General features: G+C 34.5%; 1 protein-coding gene across 1 annotated transcript in view; it reads left to right on the plus strand.

Moving 5' to 3' along the window:
- Positions 1 to 26,742, plus strand: part of DPP10 (dipeptidyl peptidase like 10) — a 720,618-nt gene that overhangs the window by 365,428 nt on the left and 328,448 nt on the right. The window contains exon 5 of the mRNA XM_033231721.1: positions 10,255 to 10,329. Within this exon, the coding sequence (XP_033087612.1) occupies positions 10,255 to 10,329 (75 nt within the window). The remainder of the gene's footprint in view (positions 1 to 10,254; positions 10,330 to 26,742) is intronic.

The raw sequence follows: 26,742 nt of genomic DNA on the forward strand, positions 1-26,742 counted from the left end.
CTATTATTAGGAGTCCTGAACATGAGATGTAATGTTACACCCATTAATATATTCAAGAAATATTGATATTCTAAGCTGAAAACCCGAGCCTTGTTATTCTTTTTTTTCCAAGTGAATTGCACGTTCAGAGCCTTCTTAATTGTCATATACTTATATTTTTTGTTGCTTGCATCCTATATCTAATTTCATGTTAAAATTAGAGGACCGAGATATTTTAGCATATCAATATGCTAAGTTGTAAATTATAAAGACATAATGGAAACTATTAATTAACTTAGAAAATGTTAATATAATTAATATGTAAAAACTTTCAAATCAATTGAAAAGGAACAAAAAATATAAATGGACTTTTTATCAAAAAATTGTTGATAAAAAAGTAAAAGCTGCTTAACATAATTCACAAACAGGAGTATTTATCAACAAGAAGATAGTATTTTTCACATATCCTATTGGCAAAGCTTAACCCTGATGTTACCATGTATTGGAAAGGCTGTGGAATAACAGAGCCTCTTACTCATTGATAGCGGGAATGTCATTTGTGTTTTTACTTTGGGTAAAATTTTGTCATTACTGTGTAAAATGTAACATTCACATGCCGTGCAACCTAAAAATTCCTTCCTGGTATATACCATAAGGAAGCAATTGCATGTATATATCAGTAAACAAGAACAGGGAGGTTTATTCAGTCACAGTTGTAAACAACCACTGGTCTCAACTGTGCTTAGGAGCTACTAATGGATATTTCTGATAAAATGATGTGTATAAAGCATGACTTCCAACCTTGGAGAATTAAAGTGCTAGTAAATGAACACTCAACTTTTAAATTAATTCACTATGTAAATTATTTTTATACCCTTGGGTTTGTGGTTAGTGTCTAACTCAGTTTGCTTTGATACGTAGGTATGTTTGCCTATATGATGTATAATTTAATCTTAGTTGGTCTTGAACTTTTGAAAGAGGCATCAGGCAGTCCATGATCTTCTTATACTTCCCTTTATCACTCAGCATTTTGTTACTGATTCATGCATATTTGCATTTAACCTATAGTTCAGTTATTTTTATAAGATACTCTATTATTATGTCATTATCATGGTTATATGATATGCCATTCTCTACATATTACTATATATCTATTGTTTATCTTATATTTAAATTTAATTGAGAATTAAATTTTTAATTGCTCAATCTATCATGAATGACAAATATGTAAAGAGACAAAAGCTGTGATTAATCCAATTCAAGAGAGAAAATGATAAGGATAAAGTAGATATCTGTCTTATCTATTAATTCATATTTGTCTTATCTACTAAATAGATGTCTGTCTTATCTACTAGTTCATTTTGTATTGCTGTAAAGGAATATCTGAGGCTGGGTAATTTACATAAAAGATGTTTATTTGGCTCATGGTTCTGCAGACTGTGCAAAAAGCGTGGCCCTGGCATCTGCTTCTGGTGAGGGTTTCTAGTTGCTTTATTCATGGTGGAAGGTAAAGAGTAGCCTGCATGTGCAGAGATAACATGGTGAGAAAGGAAGCAGGAAAAAGAGAGAGGAGGTGCCAGGCTCTTTTTAACAGCCAGCTCTCATGAGAACTGATAGAACAAGAGCTCACAATGATAAAACTGGCACCACGCCATTCATGAGGAAGCCTCTCCCAAAACCTAAACACCCATCATTAGCCCCCACCTCCAACACTGGGTATCACATTTCAATATGAGGTTTGAAGGAGTCAAACGTGGAATCTGCAGCAATATCAAATATGGTATCATTGAGAATATGTAAGAATATATCAAATCTGGCACAATTAAATATCTTTTTTATTTGCTAGCCTATGTTTTCTTCTATTTTTTGGAATTATTAATTATAATGCTGAATTAAGGATGTTATATAAACCTTAAATGAAACCTTAAATGAGCCTTTAAACCATCACCTGTCAGGATGATTTAGTCTTTGAATCACTATTATTTCTCTGTTTCTATCTCATAAAAAGAAATAATTGAGCCATGGTAAAAAAAAAAAAAAAAAAAAAAACAGGTTTTTTACTTAATGTTGGACATTATAGTTTCCCTTTTTTAAAAATAAATATGGGAATTGCAAAGCTTTTGGTAACCATTTTTTTTCTTACACTAGAAATAAAATCATATCACTAATTGAAATACAATGTGCATATTATGTTTTAAAATAATAACTATATTATTTTTGTTCATAAAATTATACTCTGTAAAATGTACCTGATGGGATATCATAACAAGAATGAATTTAAGTAACTGTATTGGACAGCTCCAGTCTACCCATCTTATTTTATAAGTATTATATTACACACATTATATAAGGCCACGGCGAGGAAAACTCATCCGGAAATTCTAATGTCAAACTTTTTAGGACTTCTATAGCTTTTATATGTTGTATTCTTTAATGCAGCTGTGCTTGAAGGTAACAGCACCATTTAAGAAAAAAATATACTTGATATATGATGATTATAAAGCACTAAGACAATTGGAAGAATCATTAGACCAGCACAAACTGAACTTCACATAAATAATTTGCATAAATATGTAAGTTACAGTATTCCTTTTTTTCTTTCATCAGTCCATAGCTTTTCCAATTTATTGAAGTGTTTGGTGGAGAAATATTGGCATTCTTCTCAAGTGTTGGGTGGAGAAATATCGGCATTACTCTCAGAGTCATCTTTTCTGCCCTATTGTTTTAAGTTATTAATCGATTTCAGTAACCATTAATTTCTACTTTCTGTGGAAAATAAAAATTGCTTTTTAAATGTTTTAGTGTATGGCCTATGATATAAATGAATAGAATATTATTTTGGCTGTTTACATTTATTGAGCAATAAAAATGTATGTGCATCAGTCTATATGGATTAGTAGGTATTGATTCAATAATTATAAAACTTACCTAGTTGTACCATAGCATTTTCTGCTTTGGGTTGTGTTATTAAATACTCCAGTATCAACAAAATGCATGTTAACAATAAAAAAATATAGAGAGAGAGCATCTATTATGTTTAAAAAATATAGATATTGCCGATGTCAGGAAAGATATACAATTTAAGCACAATCATAATTAATTGGTCAGCTAAGAAAAGAGAACATGAAGAAATACACAGTAAAAAAAAATGATTTTAAAATTTCCTGCATATGTACCCAGTTATAGCTACAGTGAACAATCAAGACTTTGTTTACAGCTAAATGATAAAGACCTATTTGCTTCTTCTCTATTCTTGAAGCCAGACAGTGAAAGAGAGCCTGTCTTTTGCATCATTCTAGGGACTGCCGCCTCCTTTTCCAGCTTCTCTTGATTTCCCTTTTCTTCTTTTCAACCAGATAGTAACCTTTCTCCCTCTTCTCCTCCACTTATGGTCCACTGGCTTTCTAAAATCCTTCCTCATGCTTACACCGGGGAATCTGGTCATTTATACATGCACTATGAAGGAAGCATTTTCATAATATATACTTAATTTACATGTTTCAAAATTAATATTTTTCTGAAATAATAGATGGCTTTTCTAAATATTTTTGTCAGGTATCAATAAACGAATAATGAGATTGAGTAGTGAGGGAAGTTATACCCTAAATAAATTAAACATAAAGGATGGCCGGGCATGGTGGCTCCTGCCTGTAATCCCAGCACTTTGGGAGGCCAAGGCAGGCAGATCACGAGGTCAGGAGTTTGAGACCAGTCTGGCCAACATAGTGAAACCCCGTCTCTACTAAAAATACAAAAAATTAGCCAGGCGTGGTGGCGGGTGCCTGTAGTCCCAGCTACTTGGGAGGCTGAGGCAGGAGAATTGCGTGAACCCAGGAGGTGGAGGTTGCAGTGAGCCAAGATAGCGCCATTGAACTCCAGCCCAGGTGACAATGCGAGACATTTTATAGTGCTATGTCAAAAGACAAAACAAAACTTAAAGGATATGTGTATGTATGTTCAGGGAGTTTGATGGGCTGGAGGTTGAGGGAGCAGGGAAAATATCATACGATCCAAGAAGACTTACATTTTTGTTTCCATCATTCACTATCTGTTAAAAATGTACCCATCTGCAATTTCAGAATTTTTCAGCCAAAGCTCCTGGAGCATGAATTTTTTATTATTTTGTAAATAGAGATGTGTTTAGATCTTTTTATTACCAGCTTATTTCAAGATCTAGAACAATACACATCCCTACTGTACAGTTCCTAATGTTCTGCCATTTGTCAATGTTAAGGCAACCAAGTCCTTCATACCAACTTGTGTTAATTTTAACTGCATCTTTCATTCTCCCTTTGCTTAGTCCTTTCTCAGCCTCAAGTCATACAAATGAATATTTTATATTTTCTGGCACTTCTGACATTTAAGTTTGTGTTTAATGATTTCTTGCTATGATCTTTAATATCTGACATCTTGGAATACCATCATTATCTCATTTCTACCTCTAGTTATAATGTTTCTGACAAAAGTGAATCATTGTAATGGAGCCTCTTAATAGGGACATTACTGTGGCAATAAAATATGTAAATTGCAGTTCCAAACAACCTAGAAGTGCAATCACGAAACAGTGATCAATTGTTAGATGAACTGCACGTGTAATTATATACATGTGAGGTCAGATGAATCACTTGAGCTAAGAAGGACAGGGAAGGCTTAAAGGAGGAGAAATAGAATGACGCTTCAGAGAAGCACAATTTGAATAAGGAAAAGGGAAAGGTGAAGGTGATATAGCAAGTAGAGGAAGTTGAACAGAGGTACAAGAAAAAGAAAACATGCGCATTTAAAGAATACAAGCAATGGTACACAGTGATCTTAACTGCATGATTACTGGCCCACCCCGGTAGACCATGTCATTTGGGGAACTTGTTCCTTTTCTTTAGAGGGGATGGATTTACATTGAACATAAACTTTCATCTAGTACTCTGTATAAATGATTAAAGATGAGGCTTTCTGACATCTCAAACTGCAGGCTTTTTATCCACAAATCCTGCACATTTCCTATTGGCTATCCTTCAGGAGCTATAACAATAATGTACATAAAATTTGAATGTCTAAAACTTTCCTCAAAATATGCCTGTTTTTCTTTATTTTCCCCAGTGAGAATGTTACAAAAGCAACATTCACCCAATGATAAAAACTTGAAAACCTGGAGTTATTCTGTATACTTTCTTCTTTCTCCACCTTCAAATCTAATCTAACCCTTATTTATTTATTTTTTATTTTTTGGACTTTATTCACAACCTCCCCTGTACATGTCCCTTTCACTCTTTGCCTCTGCTTCTTCCTTAACTTCTTAACATTGCTTTCTTGGATTGTCATGAGCCTCTTATCAGCTGTCATGAAGTCAAGATGTCATCAAATCTAAGTAGTTTTTCACCCAGTTGCCAAGGTAATAGTTCTAAATTCAAACCTGATTTTACTTCTTTCTTGGCTTTCAGTTTTACCACTTATAAAAACAGTAATAAGCACTGGCATATTCATGTTGGCAATAATGTGTACTTCATACATAATAGCAGTAATCTATGGAATCATCCCTCATCTTCCCAGGAACTGTTTTTAAGCTACTTGTGCATTTTTTGAAGGTTATTCTCATATTGTAGGTTGTAACTGCATTTAACTCAAAAACACTAGAAGGTAAAAATTTCACTTACATTACCACCAAATAGATGAAAAGGATATAATTCTGCTTTTTAAACCTCATAGCATTGTCTTCTTTCTCCTCACCCATCCTTATAGCAATTATTACTTTATCAAAAATTGGCAAGCTCGTAGGCTCCAGACAGCATCTGGACCCCAAGTATATTTAGGATGGAATCATAATTTTAAAATTATAAGATTATAAGTTAAATTTTGCTTTCTAACTTTTTTTGAAAAAAAGTGGAAAACTAGCAACACTGTGTGTATTTTTCTATAAGACGTTGTATCTGGAGCTGAGGAGCTACTGGGCTCTTTTAAATAGGCGGTCTGACTACTCCATCTCTCTTTGATTCTTACGCAAATAGCTTCATTCTTACTCTGCATACCCAGTGGTTTAAAGCATCCATGTTTCATACCCTGGCTCTACCGTTGACTAAAGAGGTTCATGACACTTGTCTTATCCTGAACAATATGGAATGGAAAACATCCTATTGGGTTTGGTTTCCCAACTTTGTGGCACCTTCAGTGTCTCCCAGGGGTCTTGTTGTACAGTGAATGTTCAATACTTAAGATTCACTTGAATGGAATGATACATAAAGAGTTAACACGAAATGTTCCCAAGCTGCATACATTTGTTTCTCTGCTTGATCAAATACCTTGTCTTTCTCGCTTAATGCATCTAGTTAATCACCTGCACATTCACTTTACTCTGTTTATCATACTTGCTTGCCTTCAACAGAATGTACATAGATGGCAGGATTCATGCATTTTTTTGCCCTTTGTACCTACTAATGTTGGATGTCAAAAACTGCACAAGCAGGCATCATTGCTGAGTAATGGCAATGAACACATGTGGAAATTACATTTGCATCCTTTCATTTCAATGGTAATTAAGTTGTTAAATATGAAAATACTGTAATAGCATTACTGGCAATAATCAAATTCCCCAAACCACAAATTGAAGTCATATTAAGTTGAAATTAAACCAAAACTACTTAATGTCTACAATTAGAATCGGTGTTGATCAAGATGTCTCCTGTGGCTGCTAGAAAGAATTAATCCCCCAAATGCAATAAAGGATAACATTAAGGTCATAAACTAAGACGGATTGACCTAAGATTTCCAACATCTTCTGCCCTGTTGACTAAACTGCCAAGATGTGTTTCTTATTCGTGTATCATCAGTAAGTTTCTCTGCAGCATCAGTGACCTGCCCACAACTCTTTAATTTCAGAGAAGGTTCAGCAGCTTGGGCCCCTAAAAAGATATTGGGAAAGTTTCCCAGTTTGTGTGCTGCATAAGCTTGAGGCAGTAGAGTGATAATTAATAAAGCACCAGACTGGATAATTGTAGGAACTGTAAAAGATACTAAAATGTTGTTACCGGAGGCACAGATGCACCTGTGAAAGCGTGAAGTTAATTTGTGTGAGGAACATCACATGAGGGTGGATGAGGATGAGGGAGGTGAGATTTCGTTTAAATTAATTCAGACTTTAGATAGAGAAGCCCTCAAAAAAAAAAAAAAAAAAAAACAAACCCTACTGCTAGTGAGATAATGCAAGGCTTATGAGAAGAGGCCCTCCTGGATTGTCTTATTATGCATGCTTCTCTCTGACCTTGGGAAAGGTGTAACAACTGCAATATTGTAGGACAAGCATGATGATATTGCCCTACCAGTCTTTACATAACAGCATACCATTTGATACTGTCCCCTTAAACATTTCCTTAAAAGCAATATACCTCCTGACACTATAATGTTGGATACTTTGTGTATCTAGTGTCACCCCAAATTCCCCATAGGTTAATTTCTATCAAATTTCAATATACAATAAAGTAATGAGAGAGAGAATGAGGTTATATCATAGTATTGCCCTGAAGACTATTTAAGATCATTGATAATTGCAAAGGTCCTAGCAACTTGCAGATCACATGATAGATGACCAATCAATGGTAGCTGCTAATGTTGTTATTTTCATGGTTATTTAAATTAATCTTTAAGAAAAAAAAAATTCTTGGCATGAATTATTGCCAATGAACACTGTCATCTTCTTCTAAAATGCCTTATATGTAGATTGTATAAGATAGGTGTGAACTCCCATACCTTAGCATTGTCACATGGTGAGGTCTCCCTGAGCATTCCATTCTCTTGCATATCTGGCTCAGGAATTAACAAGCTATGTCATTCCAAAAATGATTCTCTGATACCAATTGAGTGCTCCGCAATTCAATTCAATACTGAAACTAATTACCAGGAATCAGCATAGACCCCACAGTTAAGGAGCTCAATTCCCCTGGTCTGTCCTCACCTCAGATGCCAGCTGCCAGTCCCTGGTCCCAACGGTACTGAATTACGTCCAACCTGGGCTACAAACGTGAGGGTTCTTATTACCCCTTTTCAGGCTGGAGAATTTCTTAGAATAACTCAGCTCGGACAAGAGCCATTCTTACGAGTAGCAGTTTATCGTAAAGGATACAAATGAACAGCTAGATGAAGAGATATATGGGGTGATGCCTGAAGGAGTCCCCGGAACAGGAGGCTGTTTGTCTTTGAACTGGGGTACATCACCCTCCCAGTGCATCCGGATGTTTACCAACCAGCTGTTTCCCTCAACCCTTATCATTCGGAGTTTCTAAGCAAGGTTTAATTACTTAGGCATGATTTAGTGAATCACTGGCCAGCTGCTGAACTCTGATCTCCAGCTCTTCTCTCCTACCAGATCTCAGAATGGGGCTGAAATTTCTAAATTTGTAATCGCATGATTGATGTGACCTGATGACCAGCTTAATCCTGAAACGATAAGCTAACCCCTCCCCTCACAAAGAGTACTCTGATGTTGCAGTCGCTTTAGCATGAAATCTAATAACGTGCAAAGAAGTTTGCTATGAATAACAAAAGACATTTCTATCACTCAGGAAATTTCAAGGGTTTTTGGAGCTCTGTGCCAAGAACCATAGAAAAGACCAAAAATATATTTTATTATACCACCCAAACTTGCTAAATATGGATTAGTCTGAATTTCTTATCCTATCCATTGTGTATTGGGGTCCCTATGTCAAACAAACACAAACAAACAAAAACAAAACAGAGAAACTCTGACTTTACACTTTCTGAACTCTATAGAGAGCAGTCTTATGGAAACTATAAGGTGTGCATAATTGTTTATGTACATATTTCTCTGCAAATACCATGCAAAGTACCTATTGTGCTTAAAATTTTATACAATTTGTGTTTTTTTGTTTATATTTTGGAGGTTTTTGATACATCAACTCAATGTGCTTGCCCTCTCTGTAGATATGAATTAGACAAGTAGCTCTAATTCAAGGGAAATCTTTTCTCTACCTTGAATGTATTTGTTTCTTTGTGTAGTTTAAATTCCTTCTGTCCTCAAATTTGTTCAATGATTATAGGCTCAAAATTAGTCAAGCACAGTGTAGTAGTTTTTGTTTGACATCAAATGCAATGTTATGTTTTTCTGTTTCACCCTGGGGATTTCCTTTAAAGAGTCTGTCTTTAATGTTAGTATCTTCTTTAAATATAAACATTCAGGCTGGGCGCGGTGGCTCAAGCCTGTAATCCCAGCACTTTGGGAAGCTGAGACGGGCAGATCACGAGGTCAGGAGATCGAGACCATCCTGGCTAACACGGTTAAACCCCGTCTCTACTAAAAAATACAAAAAAATTAGCCGGGCGAGGTGGCGGGCGCCTGCAGTCCCAGCTACTCGGGAGGCTGAGGCAGGAGAATGGCGTGAACCCGGGAGGCGGAGCTTGCAGTGAGCTGAGATCCGGCCACAGCACTCCAGCCTGGGCGGCAGAGCGAGACTCCGTCTCAAAATAAATAAATAAATAAATAAATAAATAAATAAATAAATAAAAAAAATAAAAACATTCAAGCAGTAAGAATACAAAAACACAGAGATAGAAATTATGACAAGCAGAATGTCAATACTTCTTTTCCTTTTGATTAATCTAGCATGCAAATATAGAAGCATTTTGGTTACTCAGGAATTTCAATAGGCCTTTGAATTTTTTAAATGATAAAAATATTGGCAGGGCGCGGTGGCTCACGCCTGTAATCCCAGCACTTTGGGAGGCTGAAGTGGGTGGATCACGAGGTCAGGAGATCGAGACCATCCTGGCTAACACAGTGAAACTCTGTCTCTACTAAAAAAAAAAAAAAAAAAAAAAATACAAAAAATTAGCCGGGTGTGATGGCGGGCACCTATAGTCCCAGCTACTCCGGAGGCTGAGGCATGAGAATGGCGTGAACCTGGGAAGCGGAGCTTTCAGTGAGCCGAGATCACACCACTGCACTCTAGCCTGGGCGACAGAGCGAGAATCTGTCTCAAAATAAATAAATAAATAAATAAATAAATAAATAAATAAAAATAATATTAACATATTCTTTAAGAGATAACATATAGAAAGATATATTAGCTAACTTTTTCTTGCTGAAATGTCTAATATGTCCTCTTTAAGTGTTTTATATTCATCTGAATAATCATACGTACATACGTGCAAATATATAAAAGAAATGAGAATGACATTTTATAGTGCTATGATAACTGAGTTTTTAAAATATATTTATATATCCAATTTCATGTTAAAAAGCTTTTAAATATAACTTTTTTTTTCTTTTTCTAGGTAACCTTCAAAGCCTCAAGACATTCAGTTTCACCAGATTTAAAATATGTCCTTCTGGCATATGATGTCAAACAGGTAAAGGAGTGATCTTCTTTGAGAATACTTTTCTTTGTGATGCATTGGGGTGACAATTCATAATTTTACTCAGCTATAATTCACCTAAGCAAAATCTGGCATATCTAGTAACTACAGGAGGACAGTAATGACTACTTTGCACAAAAGGTGTTCGAAGATAATGTCCAAAGATCTTCCGTATCTATATAGCAAATAATTGGGACAATTTGCCATATGCCTGTGCTGATGCAAGTCCATCTCTTGGCAGAGGATAATGTGGCAGAGTTTAGCAAATCGAATAAATGTTGGCTTGTGAAAGTTTCAAGATAAGCCTTACCATATGCTTGAGTGTTTCATGTGTGTACAGATTAGAGACTTTTCTAGTGGCTATGCCTTGAGCTTCAGATGTGTATGTTGGGAAGGCACCTGCTGAAAACATTGACTCAGATTATGGTCTAGGGATTCTTTAGTGGTATTTGAATGTCAGCTTGGGGTTGTAGAAAGTTTTGCAAATTGGGCAAGCCAAGAAATTAATTCTGAACAAATAAAATGTTCTAATTGAAATTAGTGTTTCCTTATTCCATGTGAGCCCTGAAGCACAATTAGAGCAATATGTATGATTGTTGAGTGTTTTGTACTTAGATATCATTTGCACAGTTAAAAAGCAAAGTAAATGTTGGAAAGCCAATTCAGCAGATTAGTATCTGTAAAGAATAAATGATTGGAAATCATTCAAGGAAGTTTACAAGCTTTAAGATGAACAATAAAAGTTTATGGACTTAAGGCATGAAGCCTCATATAATGCTTTGAAAGCCTTTTGAACACATGGAATTTCACAGTTTGAAAGAACTGCTATTTGATGGCTTTAGTCTTTTGGAATATACATGTGCTATATTTTTTAGGTTATATTTTTTGACTTAAGTAATCTATGCTGTAAAAGACAGAGAGATTTTAGTCAAAGGCCTCTTTTCCTAGTGTAGATGTTGACCTGTTTTCTTATCTTTTGCTTTGAGTTACCTTTATTCATTGGGATTTTGTAAATCATATGTTATAGTAAGAAAAATATTTGACTTTTATAAACAAAAATATTATACTAAAAAATTCTAACATAACATTATCTAAATAATTTAAGCTTGAAAAGTCTGCTGTATTAAACTGATCAGGAACTTTAAAAAAATTAGATTTTGGGAGCTATTGTAATGAAGACCGGAACTGGCAGTAGGACAAACACATAATATCAATGAAAGAGAAGAAAGGACCCAGAAATAGGCCTTCAGAACTATGCCTAATAGATTCTTGGCAAACGTGCACAAGCATTTTAATGGAGGATAGTCTTTTCAACAACTAGTGCCAGAACAATCAGATATCCATAGGCAAAAAATAAAACCTAAAGCCCACAAGAAACAAAAGCATCATATTGGCTTAAGCCACACACCTTATACAAACTCAGAATGGATCATGCTTTTAAATGCAAAGTGTAAATCTATACAACTTTTAGAAAAAAATCTTTGGGATTTAAGGCTAGGGAAAGATTTCTTAAACTGTATGTCAAAAGTATAGTCCATAGCAGGATACACTATTGCTCCATAATAGACCCTGTTTCAGGCTAAAAATACAAATTACAGTCTAGAAGAAAACATTTGAAATTCACATGTTTGACAAAGGACCAACATTCATATATAAAGAATTCTTAAAACTAAACAGTTAAAAATAACAACTATAACAAAAACACAACTATACAATCAGAAAGTGGGCCCAGACATGAAGAGACATTTTACTGAAGATTTACAGATGGCAAATAAGTACATGAAAATATTTTAACATTAGTAGCCAATAGGTAAATGCAAATTGAAACTACAATAGAGTATCACTACAAATCTATCAGAATGGTTAATTTTTGTTTTTAAAGTGACAGCACCAAATGATGGCAAACATGCAGAGAAACTGGATCATTCATACATTGCTGTTGGAATGTATAGTGGTACTGCTGCTTTGGAAGATATTTTGAAAGTTTCTTTAAAAACTAAGCATATACTACTATCCTACCTAGCAATTAAATTTCACTAGACAATTGCTGCAAGGCATTTATTCCAGATAAATAAAAAATAATGTTCACACAAAAACCTGTCTGCAAATATTTGCAGCAGCCTTATTTATAATAGCCAAAAACTGAGACAGCCCAGGTGTTCTTCAAAGGGTGAATGGCTAGATAAACTGTGGTGCATTCATCCCATGGAATAAATATTCAGCAATACAGAGGAACAAGCTTTCGATATAGACAGCAATGTGGATGAATCTTTGGAGTTATGCCAAGTGAAGAAAACACAGTCCCAAATATGATTGTTTGTATGATTTCATCTATGTAACATTCTCAAAGTGACAAAATTAAAGAAATGAAGAAGAGATTAGTAGTTTCCAGGAGAAAAGGAGGGAAAAGGGAGCAGCTTTTGTAATTTTGTGGGACCACAAGAGGGATATTCGTGGAGATAGAAATGCTCTGTTTCTTGATTGTATAAATGTCAGTATCTTGGTTGTTTTCTTGACCTGGTTGTTTTCTTGACCAGGATTTCTTGTAGTTTTATAAGAGAGTATCAGTGGGGAAAACTGGGTGAAAAATACATGTGATCTCTCAGTATTATTTATTACAATGCCATGTGAAAATAATTATGTCAAAATAAAAGAATTTAACTTAAAAAAGCTGTAATTTTAAAAACATCTTAAAATAGGCAAAAGTTTTTTTTGTTGTTGTTGTTTGTTTGTTTGTTTTGGTCTCGGCGGGGGACAGAGTTTCACTCTTCTTGCCCAGGCTGTAATACAGTGCATGATCTCGGCTCGTTGCAACCTCCACCTCCCAGGTTCAAGCAATTCTCCTGCCTCAGCCTCCTGAGTAGCTGGGATTACAGGCACGCACCACCACGCCCAGCTAATTTTGTATTTTCAGTAGAGATGAAGTGTCACCATGTTGGTCAGGCTGGTCTTGAACTCCTGACCTCAGGTGATCCACCTGTTTCGGCCTTGCAAGCGTGTGAGCCACCATGCCTGATGGCAAAAGTAATTCTTTTTTTTTTTTTTTTTTGTTAAATTCAGTTTCAATTTATTTTATTAAGTGTATGGATTATGCAGGATCATTGAAATATTTTGCCCCAAATAAGTTACTGGAAAGAGGTAAAAAGATTTAAGTATGCATTTCCACAGTTATACTTTTATGCAAATCTGATACAGTTTTTAAAGATTAGTGAATGAAAATAGTTAAAAGTAGTAAAAAATGATTGATTATTAAATAAACTAGTGAAATTAGTTTGAGAACTTTTGTATTGTTGTTCAAGTCAGTCGATTTCTATCTAGAAGAACAATTTTTACTACTTGCTTTCAGGGAAGTTGGTTAACTGTCTATGAAAAGTAAAACTGTATTAGATTATGCCAGATCATCCCTGATAGCATCACTAATAAAAATTGCTTTTTCATCTTATTTTTAAATAGTAACTTTTTGTAATTTAGGTTTGTGTTTGCAAAATGTGGAATAAGGAGCATAAAACCAGGTTAACTTTGAGTATTTGGAAAAAATAGAGCACAAGCTTATAAAAATATAATTAATAATATAAACATACTTATGGACCAATCTTCATATTCTTATGGTCTTTTTTTCTTATCAAGGAAAAATAAAGATACTTCATGCCAAAATAACTGGAAGTGAAAGAATGCTAGCATTTAAATCAATTTTAGAAACTTTATTTCACTATTTTATATCATTTCATTTATTCATTTTATTTGTTTATTACATCCCAGGTGCAATTGCTGGACTTTACATTATGCAGGGTGTATTCGTAGGTGTGTTCACATAAATTGAATTATCTCCTTGAAGAAATTTATAACCAGGAAGAGGTGATATGACACATTTATATCCACAACAGACAACATCATGTTATGTATCATACATATGGTCATATCAAAGAATAAAGGAAAATTTTTACTCAGGGTAATCATGTTAGAGAAGAACCATATGCTGGACTTTAAAGAGCAGACAGGTAAAAATGAATAGAAAATCATTCCAGGTGGGCAGAAAACATAAAACCTCAAGGAGGCAGCATTAAGTCTTTGAGGGATAGCAGTCAATTCAGACTCGCTAGCCAATTGCTTGACAATTCAGACAGAAAAAAAAAAAAAAACCTGTAAATCAAATTCAGCTAAAATTATAGAACATTCTATTATATACAGTTTATACTGAAGAAACATTTTAATTTATGTCTCTTGTTGATTTTAAGAGTTCTTTGACCAGGCGTGGTGGCTCACGCCTGTAATCCCAGCACTTTGGAACGCCGAGTGGGTGAATCACAAGGTCAGAAATTCCAGACCAGCCTGGCCAACATGGCGAAACCCTGCCTCTACTAAAAATACAAAAATTAGCCGGGCATGGTGGTGGGCACCTGTAGTCCCAGCTATTTAGGAGACTGAGGCAGGAGAATCACTTGAACCCAGGAGGCAGAGGTTGCAGTGAGTCGAGACGGCACCATTGCACTCCAGCCTGGGCAACAGAGCGAGACTCCGTCTCAAAAACAAAACAAAACAAAAAAGAAGAGTTTTTCATATATTCTAAAGAGTAGATTTGTATCAGGTATATATTTTGCAAATATTTCCTCCCACTCAGTGAGTTTTCTTTTCACTTTCTTGATGATATCCTTTGATTCACAGTTTTTCAAAATTTTGGTGGATTCTGATCTTATCTTTTCTATATTGCATACGATTTTTGTATCATATCTAAAAATCCATTGCCAAAATCAGAAAAAGTTTTATAGTTTCAGTTCTTTTCTTTAGTTTGTTGATCCATTTTGAGTTTATTTTTGTATATTGTGTGAGGTAGAGTCCAGATATTTTAAGTCTCATGCTACATACTGAAAAATTTCTTTCTGCTTTTTTTGTTTTTAGATATTGAAAAGCTGGTAGGCAGTGTGTGACCTATTATGTTTCCATTTTTATTAACACAGGGCTGGATTTAAAAAAAAAAAAAAACTAATTGTTAAATGGTTAGATTATATATAGCCTACCTACTAATCAAACACACACATATCACAAAATCAGTATTAATTGTATATTGCTTCTTAATAAATTGCCCCAAACTAGTGACTTTTAAGAAAGAATTTCCTGTCTGTCACAGTTCCTGTGGATCCGGAGTTTGGAATCATCTTGGCTGGGAGATTCTGGCTCAAGATCTCTCTTGGGGTTGAGCCCAGGTTTCAGCTGAGGCTACGGTAATATGACAGCTTGCCTGAGGCTGGGGCACACACATCCAGATGGGATCACACCCATGTATGGCAAATTGGTGCTGGCTATTGACATGAAGCCTCCAGTTTCTCCACATTGGCTTCTTTACGGGGCTGTGGGAGTGTCCTCATAATGTAATGTCTGGACTTCTCCAGCGTGGGTAATTCAGAGGATCAGTGCCTTGGATGGCCTATCCTTGAATGTCACCTGTTATTTTCACAGGACCTCTTGGTCACACAATTCAGCTCTGTTTCATTGTTGGAGAAGACTGGTAGGGGCTGGGTATCTTGGGAACCATCATGAAGGCTGGCCAACATAGTCCCCAAACGTTTGCTTTCCCTCCTACGTGCAAAATGCTCTCACTCCCTCCAAGGCCCCTCATATTTTCATCCGTTACAGTCTAGCAGTTCATCAAGCACATCAAGTGAGGGTCCCACAGAGACTCTTCAGGTACAGTTCCTTGTCTATAGCCCATTGTGTATACTTGTGTATTCATAAATAAAATTTCATATATCAGTATGCATTCATATTCTTATAATTGTATAAATATAAATATATACATATATAGTTGGTATTTAGAGGTATAGCTATTTCTTTTAATATGTGTTTTAATCCATTTAAGCTAACTTTTCAGTATATATTCTCAGTTTTATTAGTTTTGTGGGGAATAATATATTTATACACTATTTTATCTTTTGTAGTCTTGGTATTTTGTTAAAAAACATTCAGTTGTTGAATTTATTTATTCATTTTACATTTTATTTTTCTTTCTTTAAGTATATCACCAATTGAGGTTTTCAGTTTTTGTTTTGTTTTGTTCTTTGAGATGGAATCTCCACTGTGTCATCCAGGCTGAAGTGAAGTGGCATGATCTCGGCTCACTGCAACCCCTGCCACCCCCCAGGTTCAAGCGATTCTCCTGCCTTAGCCTCCCAAATAGCTGGAATTACAGGCATCTGCCACCACGCCCACCTAATTTTTGTAGATTGGGTTTTTGCCATGTTGGCCAGGCTGGTCTCAAACTCCTGACGTCAGGTGGTCCACCCTCCTCAGCACTCCCAAAGTGCTACGATTACAGGCGTGAGCCACCGTGCCCTGCCGAGGCTTTAAATTTTTTTATTTAAAATATGAATATGGGAATAAAATTTATTTTTACTTTGCTATGTTTCCTTTTTCTCTAGGCTTACTAAACTCCCATCAATATGATTAATATATAATAGTATTATTTTTCTACTTCTGTATGTTTTTATCATAGATTTTCCATTTTACTTTCAATTGTTTATGGTGCCAAATGATTAAAACCAATCTTCCTAAAAGATCAAACAATGGAAAAAATATTCTGTATGAATAAATACAATCATAGCCAGTAATGTGGGTCCACTTCAAAAGAACATTTTTGATGAATTATCAGGAAGCCACATAACACAATTAACAGAGATGCTGCCTGAATCATGGGCATCACGCATATCCTCAGTCCTGTTTTCCCTTAGCTCTAATGAAGAAGAAGAAGATACGAGCACTTCTCAAACTCACTATCTTGAATCATTGCCTTGGGTAAAGAGAAAGACATATGGTAACCAACCTGCTTCGAGGCTTCTGTGATTAGGTGAGAGAGCAACTATGAAAAGATCTAGCACTATTTTTCTTGTAGAATCAGGGTAGATTGAGAAAGCTGGTTTAGTTTTTACCTCCCTAGCAATGTTCTCAATTCGAGTCAAGTAAATATCAATTATTTAGTTTAGGACAAATTTAGACAATTTTTTTTTCAATCAACAACTGACTTCTGTGGACTCTGAGTGTTACTGGAGAAGTTGTTTTTTGTGGATCTAAAGTAGTAGTCTGGGTGTGGTGGCTCATGCCTGTAATCCCAGCACACTGGGAAGCTTAGGTGGGTAGATCACCTGAGGTCAGGTGTTTGAGACCAGCCTGGCCAACATGGTGAAACCCTAGCCCTATTAAAAATACAAAAATATTAGCTGGGTGTTGTGGCATGCACCTGTGGTCCCAGCTACTCGAGAGCCTGAGGCAGGAGAATTGCTTGAACGCAGGAGGTGGAGATTTTAGTGAACTGAGATCAGCTACTGCACTCCAGCCTGAGTGACAGAGCAAGACTCTGTCTCAAAAAAAAAAAAAAAAAAATTAAATAAATAAAGCAGTCATTCTGACTCTTGGCTATACCATTAAAATCATCTGGAGAGTTTTACAAATTATTAATGTTGAGGCCCTCACCTGCAGAAACACTGATTTAATTGGCCTGAGGTATAGCCCCAGCTTTGGAGTTTTACAAACTCTCCAGGAGATAATGTGCAGCTAGGGGTGAAAACCATTAATTTTAAGTGAACTGGTCTCTTCCACCTATTGAAGACTCTCCAGATTTCAGAAAAGGGAAACACTAGAAATCAAAATAAAAACAGCTAATTATTTAAACTGCACATATTTTCTGCCAAAGTCTTTACTTGTACATGCTTAATCCTTATATCTTTTATTCATAACACACAGCAGTAGTTGGTGTAATTCTTCCTTTATTTGAAAATACAGAGACTAACTTACCTAATGTGATTCAAGATTGAAAGTTATTATTTTTTTTCCTGAAACAATGGGTCTCAATGTTTATGCTCAGCATAGCAGTATCAGCATAGCCTGGGAAGTTATTAAAAATCCAAATTATCAGAGCTAAGCAGCCAGAATCTCACCATATGCCCAAATTATCTTGTCTCATTGAAACAGAAACTGGAGGAGTGGGCCCAGCAATCTGTGGTTTGACAAGCCTAAGTGATTCTGATGCATTCAAGACTGAAAACCAGTGTTTAGGGACCTGATTCCTTAAACTGCAAGAGCTCTACCTCAGAAGAGAGCTAAGCAGCCAGAATCTCACCATATGCAGGACAAAGATTAATAGAAAATATCATTTAAGAAAGATGATCTACCCTTTTTTCTTTAGTTTTTCACAATGATTTCTTCCGGGATTTCATGTCCAACTGTTCCTTTCTGACCTTGGATATTGCTCTAGTAAGCAATTTACCCTTCAAGGTAATGTCTGATCTGTTTTCATTATAGGTGGCCTAGTGGGGTGTGCATGGAATTTGGAACAAAATATGTGTTTAAATTCAAATTATCCCTATTAAAATTTGTATTGAAATATAACATACCTATAGGAGCTTGCATACACTCTGAAGATAGCCTGATAAATTTCTATAAACTAAACACCTCTACGGTGCCATCACCCAGATAAAGCAGCAAAACATTGCTGTTCTCCCTGTTACTATGTAACAGAACACTGTCTACATTTGTAAAGATTCATTCTACCTGTTTTTGCACTTTAGGTAAAGTCAAACACTATGTACTGTTTTGTGTGTCTCTTATTTTACTCAATAATTAGTTCATAAAATATACCCATAGTTTTCAAGTGTTGTATAACAGATTGTACTTTCCTGCTATGATACACCATTCCATTACACATACCACAACTTATCCACCCTCTTGTTGATTAGATTGTAATACAGATGTACATGAACAATGCATTATTATATAGATTATTTGTCTGATCACTCTCTCTTTCCCATCCATTACTCTGCTTCTTCTTTGACACCTATTTCAAAAAAAGATTATTTAAGAGAGCACAAACATTTTTTGGGTAGTTAGATAGTGCATCTGCCATAGAAGTGTGTTTATCAATGTAAACCTCCCGAAGTCCTACTTCTTGGCTATTTACATCATATTTTACAGAGGAGAAAGACTTAGAGATGTTAACTAACTTCCTCAAGGTCCCCAGTTCACAGTTGCAGAGCTGGGACTGAATTGTTTTTTTCTAGCTCCAAAGTCCCTAGCTGTCCGATTACTTTGTCATTTTCAAAAAGTTTTATCTATCTTTACAGATTAACTGTGTACTCTGATAGAATTATTTTCCTATTTAAAATCTTATCAACTAATTCCTAATTAATTAATTGGAAGGCAAGTGAAACACATTACAATATTTTATTGTTTATTAATCAAACCATATATGATTTTCAATACTCAGTACTTAATTACTTCTCCAGACGTAATGGTTAGACATTTTATTTTTGTATTTACATCTTTACAACTGTTTCTCAAAATAGTCAATGAAGTAATCATTCTGGAATGCCTTTTAATGCCATAAAATTAAAAATATGCTTTTAAAGAAGATGAAAGCATTCCAAAATATGACAAATCATGATATGCTAAAACCTTGATGATCAGAATATTTGTGGTTAATATTTGTCATCTAGTATTTTGATATTCACCATATCAGACTAAACTATTTTTCAGCATTCTGAGTCATGTATATAAATAGTTTTAATTTAACCAATAAATCTATTTAATGTTATATATTTTCCATATATATTTGGAATTATTGGTGCATTGGAATTATTTAACAATTGTATTTTTAAGCCATCCTTAAAAAGTCAAGAGTCCTTTACCACATATTTTTAAAGGACAAACATGAAATAAGGAGAAATCATTAATTTTTTTAACCTTTTTAAACAAATTTATAGTTTTATAGTTTTCTTGTTTGGGTTTAAAATACACCACGTCAAGTAGGCTAGTTAACCATTTTACATTGTCAACCTCTTTCTTAATACATCCTATGTTTGTGATCAGAAACTTTAATTAAATTTACTGTTGATTCAGCAGAATTAGAATTGCCCTCTATGCATAATGGGATATAAATCTGCATAAGAATTAGCTTTTTCTGAATGCAAGAGTAATAGTTGAATGAATCCTTTAAATCGTGTCTAATAGAGGGAACAAATCAACTGTTACCTGGACTGCATCTGCTGTGTTAGTATCTGTCCTCTAAATTTGATGCTCTGCAAAAAAAGCAGCATTGTTATTCTCTACAGTTAGATGCATTTATTTCAGTTTAGGTCTCTACTATTTTATAGCTCGGTGTACAAAATTATTTTTCTGATAAGTATCTATTTTAACTGAGAAGTAATCCTGTAAAATGCATCCTGCATGCACTACTGCTTTAAGAAGTAACTCTTCTCTAGTGAATTATCTAATTAAATTCCGGACCTTAATACTCAGTGCTTTACAATTACAGATACATATTTAAGAAGTCTGTGGGAGTATATAATCTGGTTATAGAACTATCTAGGCTATTAAGATTCATACATTTGGGGTTCACTAATATTTCAAGAAATACAAACTCCAAGAAAGCAGAGTCTGGGAAAGTTACTATGTTCAAACATGTGGGACTCTGAGTTCATCCTGAAATCCTCCTGCCTTCTAGTGCCCATAGAACACTCACTTTTCCTTTTCTGTAGCTGCTGCTGCTGAACCACCCTCCTATTTAACCTTCTCCTTACTACACAGAGATAATAAGGCATTAAAAATAAGTTAGTATCAATTTTGGAATATTTCTTTTGGGTTAAGGCAAAAATTCAAAAGTCTCTAGGAGGTGACAAAAAGGAAGGAAAGAAGTAAACACAAGAAATATTTTTGGAAGCCAGTATTTACAACATTTTTTGGTGAAAGTTACTAATGTATTTATCAATTTATTACTAATTAAACAACATACTTTTAAATAGCATCTTTTTATTTTGAAATAATATGACTCTATTATAGAGAATCTGAAAATATAAAATTAAGAAGATAAATATAATACCTCTATCTATCTACCTCTGTTTTTTAGAGAAAACCACTGTTAATGTAGTGGTTTATCTCATCTAAGTCTTATTTATTGTCATTAGTACATATATTTTTTCTACCTATAGACAAAATTATAAAAATAGTATAACACAGTTTACTATCATGAGCATTGCACTATGAACATTGTTCCTTGTCTTAAATATTTTTCAAAAACATTATTTTTAATGGCTCTACAATCTTTTCATGTGGTTATATCATAATTTATTCAACTCCATTTCTTTAATATTTAGAGTTGACAGATTAGCACGCTGTCACTATTACAAAAAAAAAAAAACTTCTGCAATGAACACTAATAAATATCTGTCTTTGTTTATTCTCAGTTAAATTAACAAGACTGAAATTATTGGATTATATATTTTCTACATTATTTAATGTTCTTGATGCATATTGCTAAACTGCCCACTAGCAAGCAATGTAAATGTATGCTTCCCCAGTAAAGAGAAAGAATTTAAGGTTCCTTTTTGGTTTATGATACTATTTTATAGGGCACTAATGGTTTTTCTAAGGTAAATGAACAAAAATAAACAACAAAATAATTTATGAATAAGAGAATCTGTGATATGTTAGCAGATTCTGATTCCTTCTTACCACTGAAAGCTCTGATTCATATTCACTCTCTAAGTGCAAATATCTAAGATCAAGTCATTGAGAAAGCAAGCCTATTTTTTAAAAAATAAAATCAACACCTTCAATATCAAATGATTGATTGCCTTCATTACTGTGGTAAAATTACACTAGGAATAATAGATGAGTAGAATTGGCAAGTGATGGAGTATAAGTAAGTTTCTCCTCATAGGAGTTATTTAGTGAGACATATTTTAAAATTGTTACTACACAAGACAGTCCTTAATTGTAAAACATAATGGAGTCATCATTTGTATCTATCACAGGTAGTTTGTTTCTATAGAAACAATATCATGTTTTCATTTTAAACTGCAAGGTGCAGATTCCAACCTACTTCTTTAGCTTTGCATACATTTATGACATACAGGTAGATTTGAAACATGTTTTTAGAATAGGTACCTATATATGTAATTGTATTAACATAATGGACTCTTCTTTAGTTCAGTGGGTTCCTGCATGTGCCTGTTACTTACTTTTACTATCATGAGATAAGTATCTACGACAATAAAATAACCTGTTTCCTTATGGTATGTTGACTGGAAAAGAATCCCCTTGCACATGGGGAGGCCACAAAGTAGAAATAGGCTTAGCATGGAGAAAAAGTAGAGTGAGTTCCTATACATTTGGCAAATATTAGGCTGAATGTGAGTTAAGCAGTTTTCTCTATTATAAGGCTTTAGAGAGATTTTAATAAGTGAGTGTATTATAATTTATCAAATGGAAGAAAACATATTTATTGCACCCTGAGTTTATTTGAGACACATCACTTGTTTTGTTTTGTTTTGTTTTGTTTTGTTTGTTTTTTCTTATGGATCTATGTATGGTCTAGAACAAAAAAACATACTTTGGCCAGTAGTGTATTAGGAAAATACTATGATACTAAGTAAAAAGATCTTATTCTGGTCACCTAATAATGATGCACATCTGCCAGACTTCAGGTCATAAAGCAGTCATTTATTGTGATCATAGATTCTGCAGATCAGGGATTCTAGAAGGGCGTGGGTGTACCTTTCCCACTTGAGGCCTTATGTGATTGATGCCAGATGTGGAGGCTGCAGTCGTCTGAAGGCTTGAATCAGCTGGGAGCTGTACTTTCAAAGTGACTCATTCACGTGGCTGGCAAGTTGAGGCCGGTTGTTGACTGAGAACCTCAGTTTTTTCCATGTGTATGTGTCCACAGGACCACTTCCATGTCCTCATGGGAAGGCTTAAGGCTTCCCCCAGTCTCAGTAATTCAAGGGAGCCGGGCAGAGTGTGCGAAACTGTAGCCTTGAAACGCATAAACCATCACTAGCACTCTGGTGTTTGTCACACAGTCACAGCTGTGATTACAGGTGGGAAGGAAGCACATGAGGCCGTAAAATTCAGGAGATGAGAATGATTGATGGCTGTCTCCCTTGACACAGATCCTGAAATAAAGGAAGTGAACTGCATGAAGGTTTGGAAAATGCATCAGGAAATCACCGTAGAGTTCTGAATACTAGTTAGATCTAGTGAGATTAGATGGCTTTGAAGCTGGCTGAATAACCATATCCAGAGAATTGTGATTAATTGATATTATATGTGAAGGCCTCCATGGATAGATCAGAAACCTGTATTATTATGTATTATTAATATTTTCATGTCTGTTTCTTGTTCTATACACTTTGAAGAGTTTAAAATAAATAGATAAAAGTATACTTATAACAGTTTTGAATGAGCAAGGTAGAATAGAGGGTTGATTTAGAGATAATCTATATAATCAAGATTACAGATAACCTAGGGGTGGCAATGCTGACTGGAGTTCAAATGATTAAACTTAACAGCGTTTCGAGTGAATGTAAGCATGCATTTTATAAAAATCTGGCTCCCAAAGTGGAGCACGAAGGATAGTAATGGATACACTAACTTAAGTGACGTTATTGGCCACAGCTCAGTATTAATTCAGGCTGTCATATTAACTTTAAAAACACTGATACATTTTTAGGTTGGTTGATAAAAATGAAACTACCCAGAACCATGTGCCAGTACTGTAGTCACCAGCCACATGTGTCTATTGAGAGCTTGAAATGTGGCTACTCCAAACTGTGGTAAAAATTGTACTTCCCAGATTTTGAAGACTTAATAGAAAACAGAAAATCATATAATATTATGTGTCATATTCATGATATGTTTAAATAATATTTGGGATACACTGGGTTAAATAAAATATATTAGTAAATTGATTTAACCAGTTACTCTTTATTGTCTATGAACATAGCAACTAAAAATAAGCTTACATATGCTGGGTTTGGGTTACATTTCTGTTGCTCAGTGCTGCTCAGTGGATACAGGAGGTGGATGTGTGGGTGCTCTAAGGGTTAACTGGAAAACACCTGGGATACTCTAGCCAATTAGAGGCTGTATAGGAGACAGTCATAATTCTCCAAGATTTAGCTTGGAGATGAAGCTGAATCTTCATCTCCAGAGTTTTCCTTTTCCACAATTACGTAATTCCTTCATCACATCTTCAACTGTGAGGAAAGAATTATGCAATTGTGGAAAAAGAAAACTCTGCAAAATATGGGAAGTTTAACAGATATCTTCAGTATTGGAGGGCTGTCACAGAGAAGAGAAATTGATGTATTTCTAAGCATAAAACTAGGGCCCTTGATATGAAATGGTGCCAGGAAGGCAGATTTTGGCTCCACATAATGAAGGCCTCTCTCAACACTTGTTTTTTCACTAGTACAAGGCCTAGTGTTGAAGTCAGTGAGTCTGTTTTCTCTAAAAATATTCAAAAGATGGGTGGATAATTGTCCATCATAGGCATTGTGCAAGAAAATCTACCATGGGTGAGTTATGTTGAAATAGTTAAATTGCACTATTTTCCATTAATTCAAGAAGCATAAAAGTTTTACCTCTGAAATAAATCATACCATAAACACAGGAAAAAAGCAATGTGACTTTCCAAATAATATGTCAAGTTTGAAATGTTGCAGCTTATATAGACCTTGATTTTTCTTGCTACAAATTTCAATCAAAAGCAGTAGACTTTTTTTCACGTAATCGTATCTATTTTGAAAAGTATCAAATATGAAATAACTTTTCAGAGAACCATAACAGTAATAATTCTTAGTAGAAACAGAAAACTTCAAGTTAAAAAAAAAAAAAAAACAGGATATACACAGAGAGAAGAAATTCAGAAGTAATATTTTCTAATATTTTCTGATTATACCAAGACAGCAATGTTATGATTCCTAGTTGGAGTTCATACTAATTAATTTTCAATTGTTTTTATGCTGCCTATTTTAAAAAGGAAAACAGTTAAAACTTGTGTGTTAGTAAATTAACCAGCTCAAAGAGAGTGTGTAGTGTGGGGGTCTCTACCTAGAAAGGACCTTAGTGTTTCTGAGGAAAGAAGAAATAGAGAATATAATTAGCCATGAGGTCAACACAGTTTTAAAAGACCTTGGCCAGAAAATGTCCAAGGCTTATGGTCAAAAAAATTATACTTTATTTTTAACAGCAAATTTGTGTTAAGATATAAAATATAATCTACTGTACCTGAAATAGAATGAAGTATTGCATTATGATACTTAATTCTACTTAAACTTCATTACGTTTAATTAAAATTTATACACGTTTTTCTTCCCTTTTTCTCTTGGGATCATTTAAGGCTAAAACTGGAACTTAATCTGTGTGTTAAACCCAGCACCAAGTACAGTGTATGTGCACATTATAGTCATTTGTTTGTTTCTTTAATAATTGCATGAGTGGGGGAAACAAAGCTTGTCTCTTCAGGGAGAAAATATGCATTTTCTGCATCTTTCTAATTCCTTTGCAAGAGACTTGTTTCAAAATAAGAGATACCTTACAGGCTGATGAAAAGCTAGTGGTATTTGTGTGAATTTTGATCTTCATAAAGAATCAAATTAAATAATCTAAGTTATTTGTGCATAATTTTCTAACTTAAACTAGTTTTGCACCTATAATTTTGCACTTAAACTTATGAATACTGTCAGACAATGATTTTCATCATTTTTTTCTTTCTGGATAAAAAAAATTCTATCCATAATATTTCAAATACAAAAACATTAGCAATTTTCAATCTGAGGATATCACTTTGTTGTCATTACTTTTCTCTATATAAAGAATTGAAGAGCACTTTTGGCAGTTGAATTTCATTTAATATGTATGCTTGTATAATAACACATTCTGAGGGAGAACATTTTATTAATAATTTACATTTTCTTTGTTTGCAGATTGAATGATGCCATGAGAACAATTAATGGCATAGATGTTCATTTGCTCTCTCTTATAATTTCTAAGCAGAAGTATTTTCATGTTTATTGATATAAAATACAGTCATCTTGTAAAAGACACTGTGAAAGGGGAAATTTTCTAAATAATGAATGTTGTTAATAGTTATGATGCTAATATAGAATAGAAATTTAAAGCCTATAATTAGGTTATTATGGATTATACTTGTACTTATTAGTTATTCATTTATAAAATGAATTATGGTATTTATTTCCCGAAAAATGTTCCAAATTATGGAGTCATATCCCATACCCCAAAACGTGTCCTGTTTCCTGTTATTGGACAGTTAGGTTAATTTAAAATTTCCCACTGTTATAAACAATGTTGTGATGATCATCCTTGCCCTTAAAACTGTGGCCACATTTCTGATAAATCACTATATCAAGGGATATTAATTTTGTAGAGGTTATTGAGGCATATTACTGCATTTCTTTCCAAGAAGTTTCAAACAGCACTTCCTCTAGCTTTGTGTTTGTGTGTGTTGGGATGTGTGTGTGTGTGTGTGTGTGTGTGTGTACGTGTATGTGTGCGAGACAGAGAGGGAAAGGGAGAGATTTTTTAATTGTAACCTTTTAAGCATTATTGGTTTTGTGGATG

This window comes from Trachypithecus francoisi, unplaced genomic scaffold (assembly GCF_009764315.1).
Source record: "Trachypithecus francoisi isolate TF-2019V2 unplaced genomic scaffold, Tfra_2.0 Lachesis_group13, whole genome shotgun sequence".
Taxonomy (NCBI): Eukaryota; Metazoa; Chordata; class Mammalia; order Primates; family Cercopithecidae; genus Trachypithecus; species Trachypithecus francoisi.